The sequence below is a fragment of the Lemur catta genome, chromosome 13 (assembly GCF_020740605.2).
Source record: "Lemur catta isolate mLemCat1 chromosome 13, mLemCat1.pri, whole genome shotgun sequence".
NCBI lineage: Eukaryota > Metazoa > Chordata > Mammalia > Primates > Lemuridae > Lemur > Lemur catta.
Genome location: NC_059140.1, coordinates 6,310,091 through 6,326,242, shown reverse-complemented (window position 1 = coordinate 6,326,242; position 16,152 = coordinate 6,310,091). Strand labels below are relative to the sequence as shown.

The 16,152-nt window shown below is 38.8% G+C and overlaps 1 protein-coding gene across 1 annotated transcript in view; it reads right to left on the bottom strand.

Moving 5' to 3' along the window:
* The window catches only part of LOC123649199 (zinc finger protein 665-like), a 38,989-nt gene extending 29,627 nt beyond the window's left edge, over window positions 1-9,362 (bottom strand). Inside the window, exon 1 of the mRNA XM_045567159.1 lies at window positions 9,179-9,362. Within this exon, the coding sequence (XP_045423115.1) occupies window positions 9,179-9,181 (3 nt within the window). The 5' untranslated portion in view covers window positions 9,182-9,362. The remainder of the gene's footprint in view (window positions 1-9,178) is intronic.
* Window positions 9,363-16,152: the final 6,790 nt, after the last annotated feature.

Below are 16,152 nucleotides of genomic sequence, written 5' to 3'. Positions count from 1 at the left end.
CAAAATAGGTTATGCATTCAACTTTAAGGTTATTACTTTTATGATACTTTCCTAACATACAGTAATATAAAAATGGTTAATAGAAAATTTAACTTAAGGTGACCACTAGATTTGCCTAATGTCTCATGAGATTTTTCCAAATATAGTTGCTAAGAATGAGTAAACAAAATAGATGTAAGGGCTGAAAGTTTATAAATTTATAATATTAATAATAAATATTTTACTGAAATATTTACTTAAAAAGGTTTCTCAAACACTTTTGTATCTATATCCTTAGAGTTTTGCTAAACTAAGTTATATGATGGGTATTCATGAAATATCTGGATCATTTTCAAATAATTAATGCTAGGACATTGATTACTAAATATGAGTTTAAGCTTATATACTTTTGGCTTCTTATTTCTGAGAAACAAAAGATATTTAGATGTGTTAGAAAACATATCCAGTTCCACACTGAAAAATTGTTCTATTAGAATGCCTAGATTTCTAAAAATTATAAAATGTGTATTCACAAATTGTTAGCATGAGAGAGTTTTTTTTAGTTCTTAGGTTTTTCACTATGACTTAAGATTACTCAGACTTAAAATTCTGACTAACATATGGTATGCTTAACTAGAGAAAAGAAGAGAAACTATTGTATGTACAGAGTGTATAAAGAAAATTAGATGTGTTTTTTGGTGACAAAAAGTTATACAAAAGAGACATGAGGATGTGGTTTTTCTCAAAGGAAAAGAAATTTTGCCTAGTTTAGAAGTTATTTAAATGTTGAATTAAACTAAAGAAATAAAATAAGAAAAAAGATAGACACATTAAATGATATAGAAAGTTGGAGAAAGAAAGAATGGGAAAATTTGTAAGAGGTTATTAAGAGTTTATAGAAACATTATCTAGTATGGTAAAAGCTGATTGAAATTAGATAGATCTGTTTACAAAGTTTTATTAAAATTAGCCTTAATATTAATAATATAATAATAAAAGGGTACAAATTGTTTTTTAAAGTAATATTTTCATAAAGTATTGATGAGATAATAGGAGACTTTGGTTTATCTTTTTAGTAAAGTGTGAAAAAGGACCAAATTTCTCTGTTAACTGCATCTTCAACCATGATCATTTTAAGTCTTGTACTGTTTCATCTTTGGGACTTCCTTCTAAACTTCACAGAGATCAAAAAACCAATTTAACTGGTCAAATAATTCAATCTATTTACATATGGCCAATTTTTCAGCATTTTCATTGTGTATACCACTCTTAGTCTTCTGAACCGGTGGAATGCACAAATGGAATAAAAAAAAACAATTGGCAAAGTTCACAGAAACTTTTCACCTTCTCTGGCAAAAGGCTCTTCTCTTGATATTGTTTAACTTACCTTCTACCCCATCTGGAAAACATCAGATTTCTCCCTTTAAAATAGTGACAGAAAGGCCCATGGACCTGGAAGAAGTACCCTACAAACCAGCTCATCTTAAATGTGGGTGATATTCTTCATTATTGTCAAGGCCTTACAAAGTTTCTCACTAAAGATTCTACATTGATTAAAGATTTTTAACAGTGAGCTCCCAGGAGATGTAGATGTCAATGATCATGACTGCCAACCTAGAAATTTTGTTTATTGGCAATAACATTAAATAAAAGATTCCCTCCCACTGCATTGGAAGGAGCCATAGTAGGTACTGTTGACCAATCCCTGTGCTGCTAAATTGAAGGGCAACGTCTCTTAGGATATTTGTTCCCCCACTATCTATAGATAGCTCTGAAGAAAGTGAACACTGGACTAGTTTCCTCAAACTTTTCTCTAGGCATGAACACTAATTTATTTTAAATGGGCATTATATTTGGGGAAAATGCTAGTTATCTGCCTGGCCATGAAGAAGATAGCTTTTTGCATTTCTTAGGGAAAATTCTTTTGCCTTAGTGGGTGACGCTTCATATAAACACATGATTAAAAATCAACCTTAGAAAAAACTGATGGCAAAACCACTGCCTCCATCACAGCTCAACAAAAAGCTGTTAAAGCACTGGCTGAGGTTGTAGTAGGCTATTACATTATTTTGGATTATATACTAGCTGAGCAAGGAGGTCTATGAATCATGGCAAATACCTCTTATTGTATATATATATATAAATAATTCCAGTGATGTAGAAACTCATCTAGGAAAAATCAGAAAAGTCACTTGGTTACAAGTCTCTAAAGAAGAACTTGGATTTGATTTTCTTCATGATATTTTTAGTTGGCTCTGTAACAGAATAGGGTTTTTGTTATTGTTGTTCTGGCATAAAAATCCTCTTTTTATAATCCTTATGTGCATTATATTTCTACTAATCCAATTATGAATGCTATGTGTCTCTTGTTGTTTTACTTGTCCTAAGAAAATTAAAGTCATTGTATTCTAAAAACTGGAGATGATAAAATAAGCGACAGCAGCTATATAAATCAGTGACTTGACTGAAATCTCACTTTTGCCACTCTGTGATGGATTCCAATTTGGTTTTAGGGCATCCATAAAACTCCTCACTGAGACATATTCTCTCTCTTTCCCCACCACCTGACTTAGGACAGGACGATCTGGAAGTGACCCCTCTCAGTGGTGCAGGATACCTTGACACTTACACTTAGATCATTAATGCTTTCAAAGAGAAGAATTTTGATCAAAAAAGGAAAATAAGAAATAAAAGAAAGTTTTTTTTTAATTTGAGGAATGCACATCTCCTCTAAATTATCAGGCCCAGACAGTCACAGGAATGAGTCACCAGTTATGTCCTACTCAACTCCTTGACCCCTGAGCTAAGTAATAATTTCTAGAAGCTGCTTGGTGTACGGGCTCTTGACTTACAGATACCACAAGTAGCTATTATAAATTAACAATGCTACACCCTTGACACCATAACATATACCCTATAGTTCAACAATGTACAGCCAATCACCCGTCAGTATTTGGGTAAACCAATGAGAATTCTTGACAAAAAACTTTTTATTGGCCCAATTCTTTTCTCTTTTTTCCCTTCAAAAGCATTCTTGTAATAAAGACCAAATGGAGCTAATATCCAAGGTTACTTAGGTCTGAGACTTCCAGGCAGCTATCCCCGACATTGCTCAAGTAAATACTTTAAACATGCATTTTGTTACCAACATCATCTTTCACAGATCTAGAAAAGATAATTCTATGCTTCGTATGGAATCAGAGAAGACCCAGTATAGCAAAAGCAACCTTAAGCAAAAAGAACAAACTGGGAGACATCAATTTACCAGACTTCAAGCTATACTACAAGGCTATAGTAACGAAAACAGCATGGTACTGGCACACGAACAGAGACATAGACCAATGGAACAGAACTGAGAACCCAGATATAAAACCATCTTCATATGGCCAACTAATCTTTGACAAAGCAGACAAAAGCATACACTGGGGGAAAGAATCCTTATTCAATAAATGGTGCTGGGAAAACTGGATAGCCACATGCAGAAGACTGAAACAGGATCCACACTTTTCACCTCTAAGAAAAATCAACTCACAGTAGATAACAGACTTAAACCTAAGGTGTGAAACTATAAGAATTCTAGAAGAAAATGTTGGAAAAATCCTTATAGACATTGGCCTAGGCAAAGAATTTATGAAGAAGACCCCAAAGGCAATCACAGCAACAACAAAAATAAATAAACGGGACCTGATCAAATTAAAAAGCTTCTGCACAGCCAAGGAAACTATCACTAGAGCAAATAGACAACCTACATAATCTGAGAAAATATTCACATGTTACACATCTGATAAAGGGTTGATAACTAGAATCTACATAGAACTCAGGAAAATCTACAAGAAAAAAAATCAAACAACCCAATCAAAAAGTGGGCAAAGGACATGAACAGAAACTTTTCAAAAGAAGACAGAACAATGACCAACAAACATATGAAAAATTGCTCAACATCTCTAATCATCAGGGAAATGCAAATCAAAACCACAATGAGGTTGGTCCAAGTGCAGTCGTGTTTACAACTAATTGATCACAACCAGTTACAGATTCCTTTGTTCCTTCTCCACTCCCACTGCTTCACTTGACCAGCCTTAAAAAAAAAAAAAAACACATGAGATATCACTTATCCCCACGTAGAATGGCCTTTATCAAAAAATCCCAAAACAATAAATGGTGTGGATGCGGAGAGATAGGAACACTCATACACTGCTGGTGGGACTGCAAACCAGTGTAACCTCTGTGGAAAGCAATATGGAGACACCTCAAAGAGATACAAGTAGAACTACCATTTGATACAGCAATCCCATTACTGGGCATCTACCCAAAAGAACAAAAGACACTGTATAAAAAAGACATCTGCACTCAAATGTTTATAGCAGCACAATTCACAATTGCAAAGATGTGCAAACAACCCAAGTGCCCATCAAAACATGAGTGGATTAATAAAATGTGGTATATGTATACCACGGAGTACTACTCAGCTATAAGAAACAATGGTGATCTAGCACCTCTTGTATTTTCCTGAGTAGAGCTGGAACCCATTCTACTAAGTGAAGTATCCCAAGAATGGAAAAATAAGCACCACATGTACTCACCATAAAATTGGTATTAACTGATCAACACCTAAGTGTACATATATTAATAACACTCATTGGGTGTCAGGGAGGTGGGAGTGGGGAGGAAGGGATGGGTATATACACACCTAATGCATGTGGTGGGCACCGTCTGGGGGATGGACACGCTTGAAGCTCTGATTGGGGTGGGGCAAGGGCAACATATGTAACCTAAACATTTGTACCCCCATAATATGCTGAAATAAAAAAAATGCTTTTAAATGATAATAATATAAATAAATAAACATACATTTTGTGCCTTAGTTTCTATCTTTAGGCTGACAAATTTATAAAGTGATGCAACTTGAGAACAAAACCAAGAATGACATCATCAGCAACATCAAAAAACAAAGCTTAAAACAACTCAAGTACTAAAATCAGTGAAATTGGGGAGTAAATTGGGTGATCCACAAACCCAGACCATAGCCTGTATGACACAGAATGAGGCACAGAAACCATAAAAAATCTTTTCAGCATAATGTTAATCATATATTAATAGTAATCTTAAGTTACTGAAAAGTCAAAAGAGACAAAAATGAAGAAAACGCTGCTTTATGACAAATGGACGGTTAAGTGATAAAGAATAACAAAAAAAAATCAAGAGTGATATCACCTCTAGGGAGACAAACAATTGCCTGATGCTTACTTATTTATTTATTTTGGAGACAGAGTCTCACTCTGTCACCCCAGCTAGAGTACAGTGGCATCATCACAGCTCACTGCAACCTCAAACTCCTGGGCTCAAGGGATCCTCTTGCCTCAGCCTTCTGAATAGCTAAGACTAAAGGCTTATGCCATGATGTCCAGTAATTTTTTTCTTTTTTCTTTTTTTATAGCGATGGGGTCTTGCTGTTGCTCAGACTTGTCTCAAACTCCTGAGCTCAAGCAACACTCCCACCTTGGCCTCCCAGAGTGCTCGGATCACAGGCATCAGCCACTGTCCCTGTCCCCAGTGCTTATTTATTCACCTGGATGGTGAGTGCATGTGGAATTATACCTTTTTAAAACTCAGCATAAAACAAACAACTTACTTCAAAAATTAATTTTGTTTCTTCAGACCATACCACTCAGTACACTCATAAATTCAACCAAGAAAATAAAAAGCTTATACTTAAATCATGGGATAAAATTTTTAAATACTTGAGAAAACAGGAATTATATGGCAAAAAAGATTTGCTGGAGTGAGCAGGCTGGGAAACTTTCAGTGAAGGCTCCCCAGGAAGAATTCACTGGGCCTTGAAAGACCTCCTCTGGCAGGCTCAAGTTTGGCCTTAGTTTGGAGTCACTGGGCTCAGGACTCTGCTTTTTGCTCAGTGTTATTTATGTAACTTTATATAAACGATAAACCATATTTAAAGAAGCCAGCAACACCATTCAAACTCAGTGTCATATTTATAGAATAAAACAAAATTCTAAATGGGAAAAATTCAAATCATAAGGTTTTTCCTCTGCTCTCATACCACAACAATCAACACAGATTTCTGTAACCAAAGGTGAGGTGACTTCTTCCTATCAACAAGCAAGCAATCAATTTTGCAGTATACACCAGCACCAGCTGGGTGTCCTCAAACCCAGTTCACTTACAAGACCATCTACCTGGAAAAGAGGGATGGGTACAGAGCATTCATGTCCTTGACTGACTCACCACCTTCCAGGAATGTCCGTGTGTTCAGCTATCAGGAAGCTCCACAAATCCCATCCTTTTGGGTTTTTATGGAAGCTTCATTTTATTCACAAAATTAAACCATAAGTCATTGGTAATCAACTTAACCATAAGCCCCTCTCTCCTCTCTAAAGGTTCAGGGTGGGATGGAAAATTCTATACCTCTGGGCAAGTGGCTGGTTCCTTAGGCAACCAGCCTCCCATCCAGTGGTTTCTAGAGGTTTTCCAAATATCCTCTAATTAAGGTAAGCTCAAGTGTTATAAAGAGCTTGCTGTAAATAACAAAATACTATTTTTCATCTTTACTGGTCAGGAGCTACCTCAGAAACCAAGGACAAAAGACCAAATAATCTAATAAAGGATGTTCCTATTGCTAAGGAAATAACAAAGCTTACAAAAGCTGAGAGCCAGGAATCAAGGGAAAAAACAAAATGTATCTATTATAATATCACAGAAATTGTAAAGCAATTTGTGTAAAGTGTCACACCTCAACAGGAAAAGCAAAAGTATCTATCTCTTTTAGACAATAAACAGTTCATTTAATTATTATTTGTATGATAAAAATCATTTAGTAAACACATTTAGGAGTTGCCAAATCCTGTCTCCTAACATTCATCATTGAACTCCAACATCCTAACAACAGCATATAAAACAGAGTTAGCCACTGTCACAAACTATCCACCTTGCAAAAAAAAAAAAAAAAAAGAGGAATGGATGTTTTGCTGAATCTTTGTCATTCACCCATTTTTCTACTCTACTTTCTGGTAGAAATGTATTCATTTCTCTGCAACCAAAAGGGAAGAGAGATTTTTCCTATTTCCTTTTTCATGTAGCATTCCCAAAGCTAAGGCCCGGAATTCCAAAATCACCTCCAAATAAAGAACATACCTGAGAAACTTACTACACTCACTCTGGGAAGAAAAATGATAAATAAAATTTTTTAACAAGTAGAATATATGACCAGATATTTTTCCTAAGATCCACATATTTCATGCCCATTTGAAAATATTTTCTTAGGCTTCAAGCTCTACTGCTAAAATTTATTTAACAGTTAAAGAAAAACTGAATCTAAAATAAGTGAACAAATATTTTCTACGTGGCAACCCCAGGGAGGTGCAGTGATGACAGAAACAATAACATGTGGGACTCAAATGACTGACAAGTCAGGCCATCCTATCACTTGGCACATCTGTCCATCCCCATTCTTCTTATTGAAGAACTGGATGACCCTTGTCCCTGGAGTCCCTGCACTGTGTCCCTCTGTGTGCCCAAAGTGCATTTTGCTTTGCATGTTCTTACACCACCTCACTGGGGTCTGTTTTCCTTATCCTTTGGGATAGTTTTTCTCCCTTCAATAGAGTGAGAAAATTCTGAGAACAGGAATCATTTGTGCCTTTTTTCCTCAATACCAGCATCCAATTGGCATGTCTCCAAAAAATGAAAACTGGGGATGGAGGAAGAAACTCTTAATGTCTCAAGAAGTTAACTTTCTAGATGAAGGATATACCAGGAGATTCCACTCAGCCCCAAGGCATCCTGATGTTCTCCTGACAGGCTCCAGCCCCATATCTCAGGCTGTCCTCTTGGAGAAGACGCCGGGGCTGATATTCAGTAGACATTCCAAGAGACATGGCCACTGCGGGCATTCTGGGTCATCCCCAGACAGTTGTAAAATCCAGTACCAGGAAAAGACAGGAGGGTGGCTAAGGACACATCACCCTATAAAGTTTCTAAAGACAAACCTCAACCCAAAGGCATTCTGGTAAGATGTTTTTGCCTGGAGAAGACAAAAGAAGTGGAAACCACAGCACTCTAGCCTTGGCAACAGAGCAAGAATCTGTTTTAAAAAAAAAAAAATAAGGAGCGGCACAAAGAATTGATAAAGCAGAGTGTCAAGTGAATGTTCTCTAATTTCCTCATGTTCAGAAACACAAATATTTTAAAAAGAGCCACGTACTACTCTGTGAAAAATGAAAAACAATTAAAATACTGTCTCTTTGAAAAGTACGATAAAGGACAAATAGTGGATAATGTGACCCGGTAAGTGAAAGTTGACATTTGGGAATGTGGGAGAAAAACTAGAAATTTAGGATTTTACTGCAAACCTTAGAAGAGTTAATCTGGGGGAAAGGTGTAGTGGATTTGAGATTCTCCTTGCAGACTTTGGAAAATGCAGGGAGAAACAAGTCCTTCTGTGCAGTGTTAAAATAACTAAATAGTTGGCAATTACACTGAACTGACCCTTGTGTCCTGACTTCCTACCTAAGGATACAGAAATCTAACTCAAATGTAATTTTTGTAAATTCCTAACTTAGAGAGCAACAACATTTAGGCGGTACAAACTACAAACTACCAATTACGCTCTGATTATAGAACCAGAAGATAGCTACCTAGACAGATCAAATAAGGTGACTACATAACTGTAACCAAGCAATTATTGAATTTGGTTTCCTTCCTCATGCACCTTATAAAATCCTTTCCTTCAAGCCCCTCCTGTGGACCCCCAAACACAAACCATGGCTGGGGACCTCCTGACTCATACCTCACTGTTTGCGCTAATAAACTCTTTAATGTTCTAACGGTGTCTTAGTTTAATTTTTAACAGGAGAAAGAAAAGACTGGGGCCCTCATGGAACCCACCACTGAGTCGGGACTCGCCCCTAACGACCCTCCTGTCCTTACCGCACAATCCGGAAGAGACGCGGGGCTGCGGGCTCGGGGCTGCCCAGGGAGGGCCTGCTGCCGTTCAGGTCCCGCGGGGGCGGGGCAGGCTCCCAGGGCCTGGCTGGGGCGCCGGCCCCTCCCCGCGACCACGGCCGTCAGGGGGCCGAGCTGATCGGCGGGGACTCGGGTCCGCAGACTCCGGGGCTGACGCGGGGGGGGGGGAGTGACCCGCCACAGCCGGTTCCGGCGGGTTCCAACCCCGCACACTCACCATCCCCGGCGTCCGTGTTGTCCTGGTGTCCCCCTCACAGCATCTCGCAGGACCTGCCGGGCACGGGGCAACACAGGCCGCAGCACAGACCAGGCGGCCTTTCCCAGCGAAGGAGAAGGCGCAGTGACGGGGGATTGAGCTCGGCGGGCTAACGGAAGGGACCGAAACCACGCCAGACCGTAGAAGCCGCCCCTTCCTGCCCCGCCGGGAGCCTCAGTGGCCAGAGCCCAGGCCGGCGCTCCTGACTGGGTACAGCCCCAATCCCCTCCCGTAATCTCGTGAGTGACAGGTGATGGGACCTCGTGTATTCATAGGCGCAACCAAGGTTGTCTCTCCCTATAGACAGGGACCTGGGACTGCCTGGAAGACATTCACATTTAACTTTGCATATTACATTATATCCATTGTGCTTAATATTTATAATATTCAAAATTGGAAATTATAATAACTATTTTAAAATTTAAGGTTTTGAGCTAGGCCTGGGAGTTCGGGCCTATAATCCTAGAACTTTTGGAGGCCAAAGCAAGAGGATCACTTGAAGCCAGGAGTTTGAGAACAAGCCTGGTCAACAGAGACAGACCCCATCTCTACAAAAGATAATAATAGTAATAAAATAGCCAGGCGTAGTGGTGCATGCCTGTAGTCCCAGCTAATGAGGAGACTGAGGAAGGAGGATTACTTGAGCCTAGGGGCTGGAGGCTACAGTGAGCTATGATCAGGCCACTGCAATCCACTCTACGCAATAGAGCAAGACCCTGTCTCTAAAATTAATTAATTAATTAACCACATTTTATAACCTTCATGGCTTCTGTTTTTTTGAGGAGGCAGCCCGAGTTTTGAAAATGGAGGCAGTCCTCTCAGGCAATGCCTACAAGAACTAAAGTAGGAGCTACGTGTCATCTTAAGTTTTATAGTAGCAACATTAAAGAAAAGAATCATGTGAACCTGATTGTAATAATTTATTTAACTCAATATATCCAAAATATTATCAGTTCAATATGTGATCGATACCATATTATTAATGAAGTACTTTTTGGTACTAAATTTTTCAAAGCCAATCTGTATTTTAAACATCCAGAACATCCCAATTAAGACAGCACATTTGGATGCATGTCTGTTTTTCACACTTTTATTTATATTTAGGTTGATCAGTGGCCCCAGCAAACAAAGAAAACATATGAATGATATTTTTTCCTAACATTATTTTGTATATTTGATAGGATTCCATACACTGCAGTCTAAATCTATTTTTGAATTCAAATTGTCCCATCTTAGGTCAGTGAGGGACCCTTCACATTGCCTCCTGTGTCCTTGTGCCATGAGACCATATGTTATGAGAGCTTTCTTATTTTCTAGAACACACATTCATGCTTCCCTTTCTCTGTTATATAATCTGCAGATAGCTATCCCATTTGGCATATTTCTTTTTCCTTGACTTATGCTGTTTCCTACCATGTACAATATCCTGGTTTTATACTGTGTACTCTATCAATCTTTTCTTTTATTAACATTTCTTGATTTAAGTCACAGGCCAGACTTAGCCTCACAGCTTGTAGAAATATTTACCATATTTTCTGTAATTTATTTGTAAGTATTAATATTACTTTTATTGTAATGTTGTTAAATTGAGTTAAAAGCATTGATTTATGTGATATTTAAAATGACTGTATAATTCCCCTGTTAACTACTTTATCCTGGATCTGTATTTGTGGGAGCCTCTTTTATAACTTTTGTACTCCTATGAATATTATATTGTTTAGATTTCCTTTCTAAACAGAGGTTTATAGTGGTAAAGAATAGTTTTCTAGAAAATTTCCATATCCTTTTGTTTTCAAAATCAATGTACATTGAGTTGTGCTAATTATTCTTTAGTGATTTTACTATAAACATATATTATGTTCAATCTACATCTAACCCATTGATGAATCCTTTTCAGTTTCTTTATATCACCTAATTATTCTTCCCATAACTTAAATAAAGGGGCATCTCAGAAATCTAAGAATTAACTAAGTGTTAAATGTTGAGTAAAAGGTCTTCTCAGGGAAGCACATAATCCAGTACACAACACGTGCTTCACTGCCAGGCCCTCTCGTGTCAGACCTCAGCATTTCCCACTGTCTTCCATATGACACCCTCCAAGGATCACGGAAAAAGAAGAGCCTCTTGGAAACCCTCCAATGGTGTCCTTAGAGATGCTGATTGATAACATGCAATTATTTGGGGGATTCATTACTAAGTTTTTTCAGAAGTCTCAGTTCCAGGCCGGGCGCGGTGGCTCACGCCTGTAATCCTAGCACTCTGGGAGGCCGAGGCAGGTGGATTGTTTGAGCTCAGGAGTTCAAGACCAGCCTGAGCAAGAGCAAGACCCCATCTCTACTAAAAATAGAAAGAAATTATATGGACAGCTAAAAATACATATAAAAAAAATTAGCCCGACATGGTGGCACATGCCTATAGTCCCAGCTACTGAGTCCCAGGAGGCTGAGGCAGGATTGCTTGAGCCCAGGAGTTTGAGGTTGCTGTGAGCTAGGCTGATGCCGTGGCACTCTAGCCTGGGCAACAAAGTGAGACTCTGTCTCAAAAAAATAAAAAAAGTCTCAGCTCCACTAGTGTTCACTATCATTGCCAGTATAGATAAAATGATAGTTGCAGTTTCATGGGGAGGTGAGGTCACAGAATGGCAAGAGTCTATCCTAGGGTTTTCCTGACTCTTCCACACACATACACTGACTGCCAAAACTGTCACACTGAGACCATAGTCCTAAAATCAGAAAGGAGTCAGGTATTTTAGGTTTCAGCCCGAGAAGCAGAGTCAGTAAGTGAAGGAGGCTTATCAGGAGTCGGGTAAATGCTCCTGTCTACAAAGGGGATTATTCTGGATTTAAATCTGGTCCACTGCCAAATACACTCATGATAAATCATTTCTGAGGCAAGTGCTGCCCTCTTGGAAATAGGCTGGAGGCCTAGACTATACACTGAACTCTATTTTCTCCTAATGTAATTTAATCCATAGTGATGGCAGTTAATGTTTTATCTTAGTAAATTTAAACTGATGCTTAAATTCTCTATGATTCTAATTCTGAAATTAATCTTCTCAACTCACAGATACCATTTTAAGGAAAATAAAAATGTTAGTATAAAATCTCCATGCAAGTGATAATTAAATGGAACTGGAATAATCAACTGCTGTACAGAAACCATGTGTGTGACAGGCAGTGGCTAGACTGTATCTTTTCTCTAATACTGGATGTATTAAGTGCTTCATAATGACAGTACGTGTTTTTACAAAAATAAAAATACCTCTGTTGTTTGTTGATTATCCTGAGATTATTTTTCCTATTGAAATAATAGAAGGCACATTTAAGGAAAAAGTTACAACATGATTTAGGTTTCAGATAGCAGAGAAAAAGTCAAAGCCTTTAGCAGTTTTTGCTTTTGGTGTGTCTGGTCATTCTTCAGCCAAGAGCATACCAAGAACTGAGAACAGAGCCCCACCTGACAGTTTCCTCCCCCCTTCTCAGCCCCCATACAATCCCACAGCAACTCCTGTTGGCTCTGTCTGCAGCACGAATCCCAACTGCAGCCTCTTCTTTCTGTCTCCATGTTTACAACCAGTTTCAGCCACCTTCCTCTCCCACTGATCTTCTGCCAAAGACAGCCTCTTAGCCCTCTGCCTGCTTCTTATCTTGCCCTCCTACAGACTGTTCTCCACTCAGCATCCAGAGTAATCTCTTGAAAATTTGAAAAACATAATGTATGCTGTCCACTATCCCATTTAAACACTGCCACTGGCTTCTCATTGCAATAGAATAAAAGCTTAGACAGCTTTTGGTTGTTCCTACTGTTGCTTGTGTAAGGTTTCTTTGAAGTAGCCGGTGCCAGAGAAAGAAAGACGAGCAGAGTAGAAAAGGATAAGTAAAGAGGCTTTATTGGGGCGCTCCCGGGTGGGGGTAACGAGTCCTGAGAGAGGGACCCAGGCGGGCCTCAGGGGACCCACGGAGTGGGAACCAGAGAAGCCGCCCCGCCCAGCAGTCTGAGTGGGTTTATATAGGTTCTTAGGACTGGGGGATGGGAGCTTCTTCGGCCAGATGTCGGTGCGAGGAGTGAGGAATTTCTTTGTTTCAGCTTTGGGGCGGGTATTGAGGGATAGGAGGGACTTCTTTTTTCATTAGGGAAGGGAGGGGTACCTGCCACCAGCCTTACAGCTTGTTCATACTATTGTGTGTTAGATTGATATTAGACCATAGAATCTAGAGTATTAGGTATGTAAGAAAAAAAGTCTAAAACAAAATGAAGGGTCAGATATGCTTAAAGGAAAAAAATAAGGTTTTAATTGTTCCAAGAAAATAATGAAAACCTAACTGATCTGCATGTATAGAACATGTGTCACTGCTAACTGGGCACTGAGGTGAGGATCCTATGACTATGATTGATTAGTAGTGTCTGCAAAGAGGCAGAGTGGGGAGTCACAGCAAATGTCTGTCTCAAGTATGCTCATTGGAACCCAAACCAAGGCAGACCCTCTGCCCACGTGGACTGTGGGATTCCTCTGCCGACACGGGGCCCCTCCCCATGGTGTTGCAGTGCAGAGAGGAGCAGCTACAGACTGGCTTCCTGAGGAATTGCTGGGCTAGTTTGGGGAACAAAGACCCAACTACCATGCCCACTCATTTTGGTCACTATATTTATAGGTAACTTTGGCAGACCAGAACTCTGAAAATTTCTATCAGTCTTCAAACTTTCCGTTCTTGAAGCTTAAGATGGCCTCTCTGCAGATAGTGAGTTATCTCAATTGATTTTTCAGTCAGTTATAGGTCAAATTCCTTGTTCTACTCTTTCCCTTTCTCACAACTGCACTTGACTATACTTTGAATAAATAAATAAGAAAAAAATAATACCAGGATTATTGGAGTTGGTCGTTGAAAAATCAAAAACAAAATAGTGAAAACTGCAGAAGACTTTTGTTAGGTACTTATGTTGGATTTTATTATATAACTGTCAGAATCATTGTTAATATTTTAAATTCTCATAAGCCCTACATGAAGAATTTAATAATTTTTGTATAAACCTTCATGTACTGCACATTTGTCACATGAAATAATGGAAAAAAAGCAAATTTCTTCTCACATTGTAGTATGAATTTGGGGGTTTGATATTGGATTTGGGTGTTATAATTTGCTGTTAGTGACAACCATGTAGCTTTAGACTCAACAACAGACTGCTCTAAAAGTCCCTGCTACTCTGGAGAGAGTGCCATGAATAAACTTTGTTAGATTGATTTTATGATTTATATTTCATAAGCGATATTCTTAATCTTATAATGGCACATTTACATGTTCCTAACTATCTATATGTCAGAGTGGTCTTCTAAAGTGTGGCTTCTCCTGAGAGAACTTTCCTGAGTCCTGTCCCACAATCTTTGTCCTGTGTCCCAGAGCCTTCCCAACTTTGGGGGGATTTGTTTATAATTTATATAGTATCGTGGCCACAAGTTCCATGACAGTGGGATCCCCATATCCATGCCTGGCCCTAGGCAGTCAGTGAAAAGTTATTGGAGGGGTGAGAAAACAATCTGCAAAACAGATGTCATTACCAACCCATTTCAGGGGAAGTTCTTGGGATTTAACGCCTCCCTGGATCTCAACTTGTTTGAACTTGTCTTGTGTTTTTAAAGATTCACATACCCCAGTGGGTGGGGGTTTGGACTGGACTGCAGCACCTACCTGGAGAGAACAGGGTTTGGGTAGATTGTGCACGCAGTTCTGCTGCTGATGACACATTATTTCTCCTTTAGAAATCTTTACCTTCTTCATCAAGGGCATCCTGTCATTCTTCAAGGGCACAAAATGCTCTACAGCCCTTCCTTTGGCCACCAAAGAGTAGGCCAGTTGAACCTGAATTCATGGGAGATCTGAGGAGGTCACAGCTACAGACTCCCCAGCACCCTGAGGCCAAATGTGTTGATCTTAGAAGAACACATGGAGACCAGCTACCAGGAAGGCACTTTGCAAGGAGACATCAAACCAGGGCACTTCAGGGAGATGCCTGATGCCTCCCCTTCAGAAGCTTTCCTCCCTTCAACAGGCATTCAGCCACTTCCAGGAGGCATTTTGTAGGAAATTCAAATGAGGACCAAGATGTTCATCTCACATTTTTTATAATCACAAGGATTTGGGAAAACAGAACTGTCCAATAATAAGTGATTGGTTGAGTAAACAAGGTATTTCCCTTCGGTGGAACTTTAGGCATTTATTAAAAGTAGGATTTATAAAACTTTAGAACATGGGGAAAGGCTTATGAGAGATGATATACTATTAAAAGTATCAATTCAATGTATAACTTAATAATATAGTCAATGTTGTACAGTACGAGCTAAAAATGGAAAGTGCATAACCAATGACTGGAAAGAAATATGCCAAACATTAAGAATAGGGTTTTACTTATGGGAGAAAGATTCTGAGAAATTTGGGTCTTTGTCCTTTTATAATTTCCAAAAATCCTACAGAGAATGTTACTTAGAGCTCCTCTGAGGAATGAAAACCCCTTTTAAATAAGCAGTGCAGAACTTCAAAGAAATAATACAGTATCAGTGTGTGTGTTTCTTTCAAGGTCTTGCTTTATCTATGCAATGCTTCAGAAAAGGCCAGGTGATTTGAACAACCTACCTGATCATCAAGGCATTACTTTAGTGCATTGTGGGGGTCCTAGATCAACCATCAGACAGCCACTGAACATTAAGAAGTCCACAAATGGCACTGACCTGGGAGAGGGTATATGAAGTCTTGTGAAAAGAAAAAAGCAGCTTTCTAAACACTAGGACAGAGCCAAAACCATTTTTTAAATAGAAAAATTATAAATGTTATTATGCATGAGAAAAAGACCCAGGCCACACAGTGGTTAATTCATGCACTTTCTGAGTAATTTAAACTTAAATTTTGAAAATTAATTTTAATTCTAACTACAGAATTAATTTA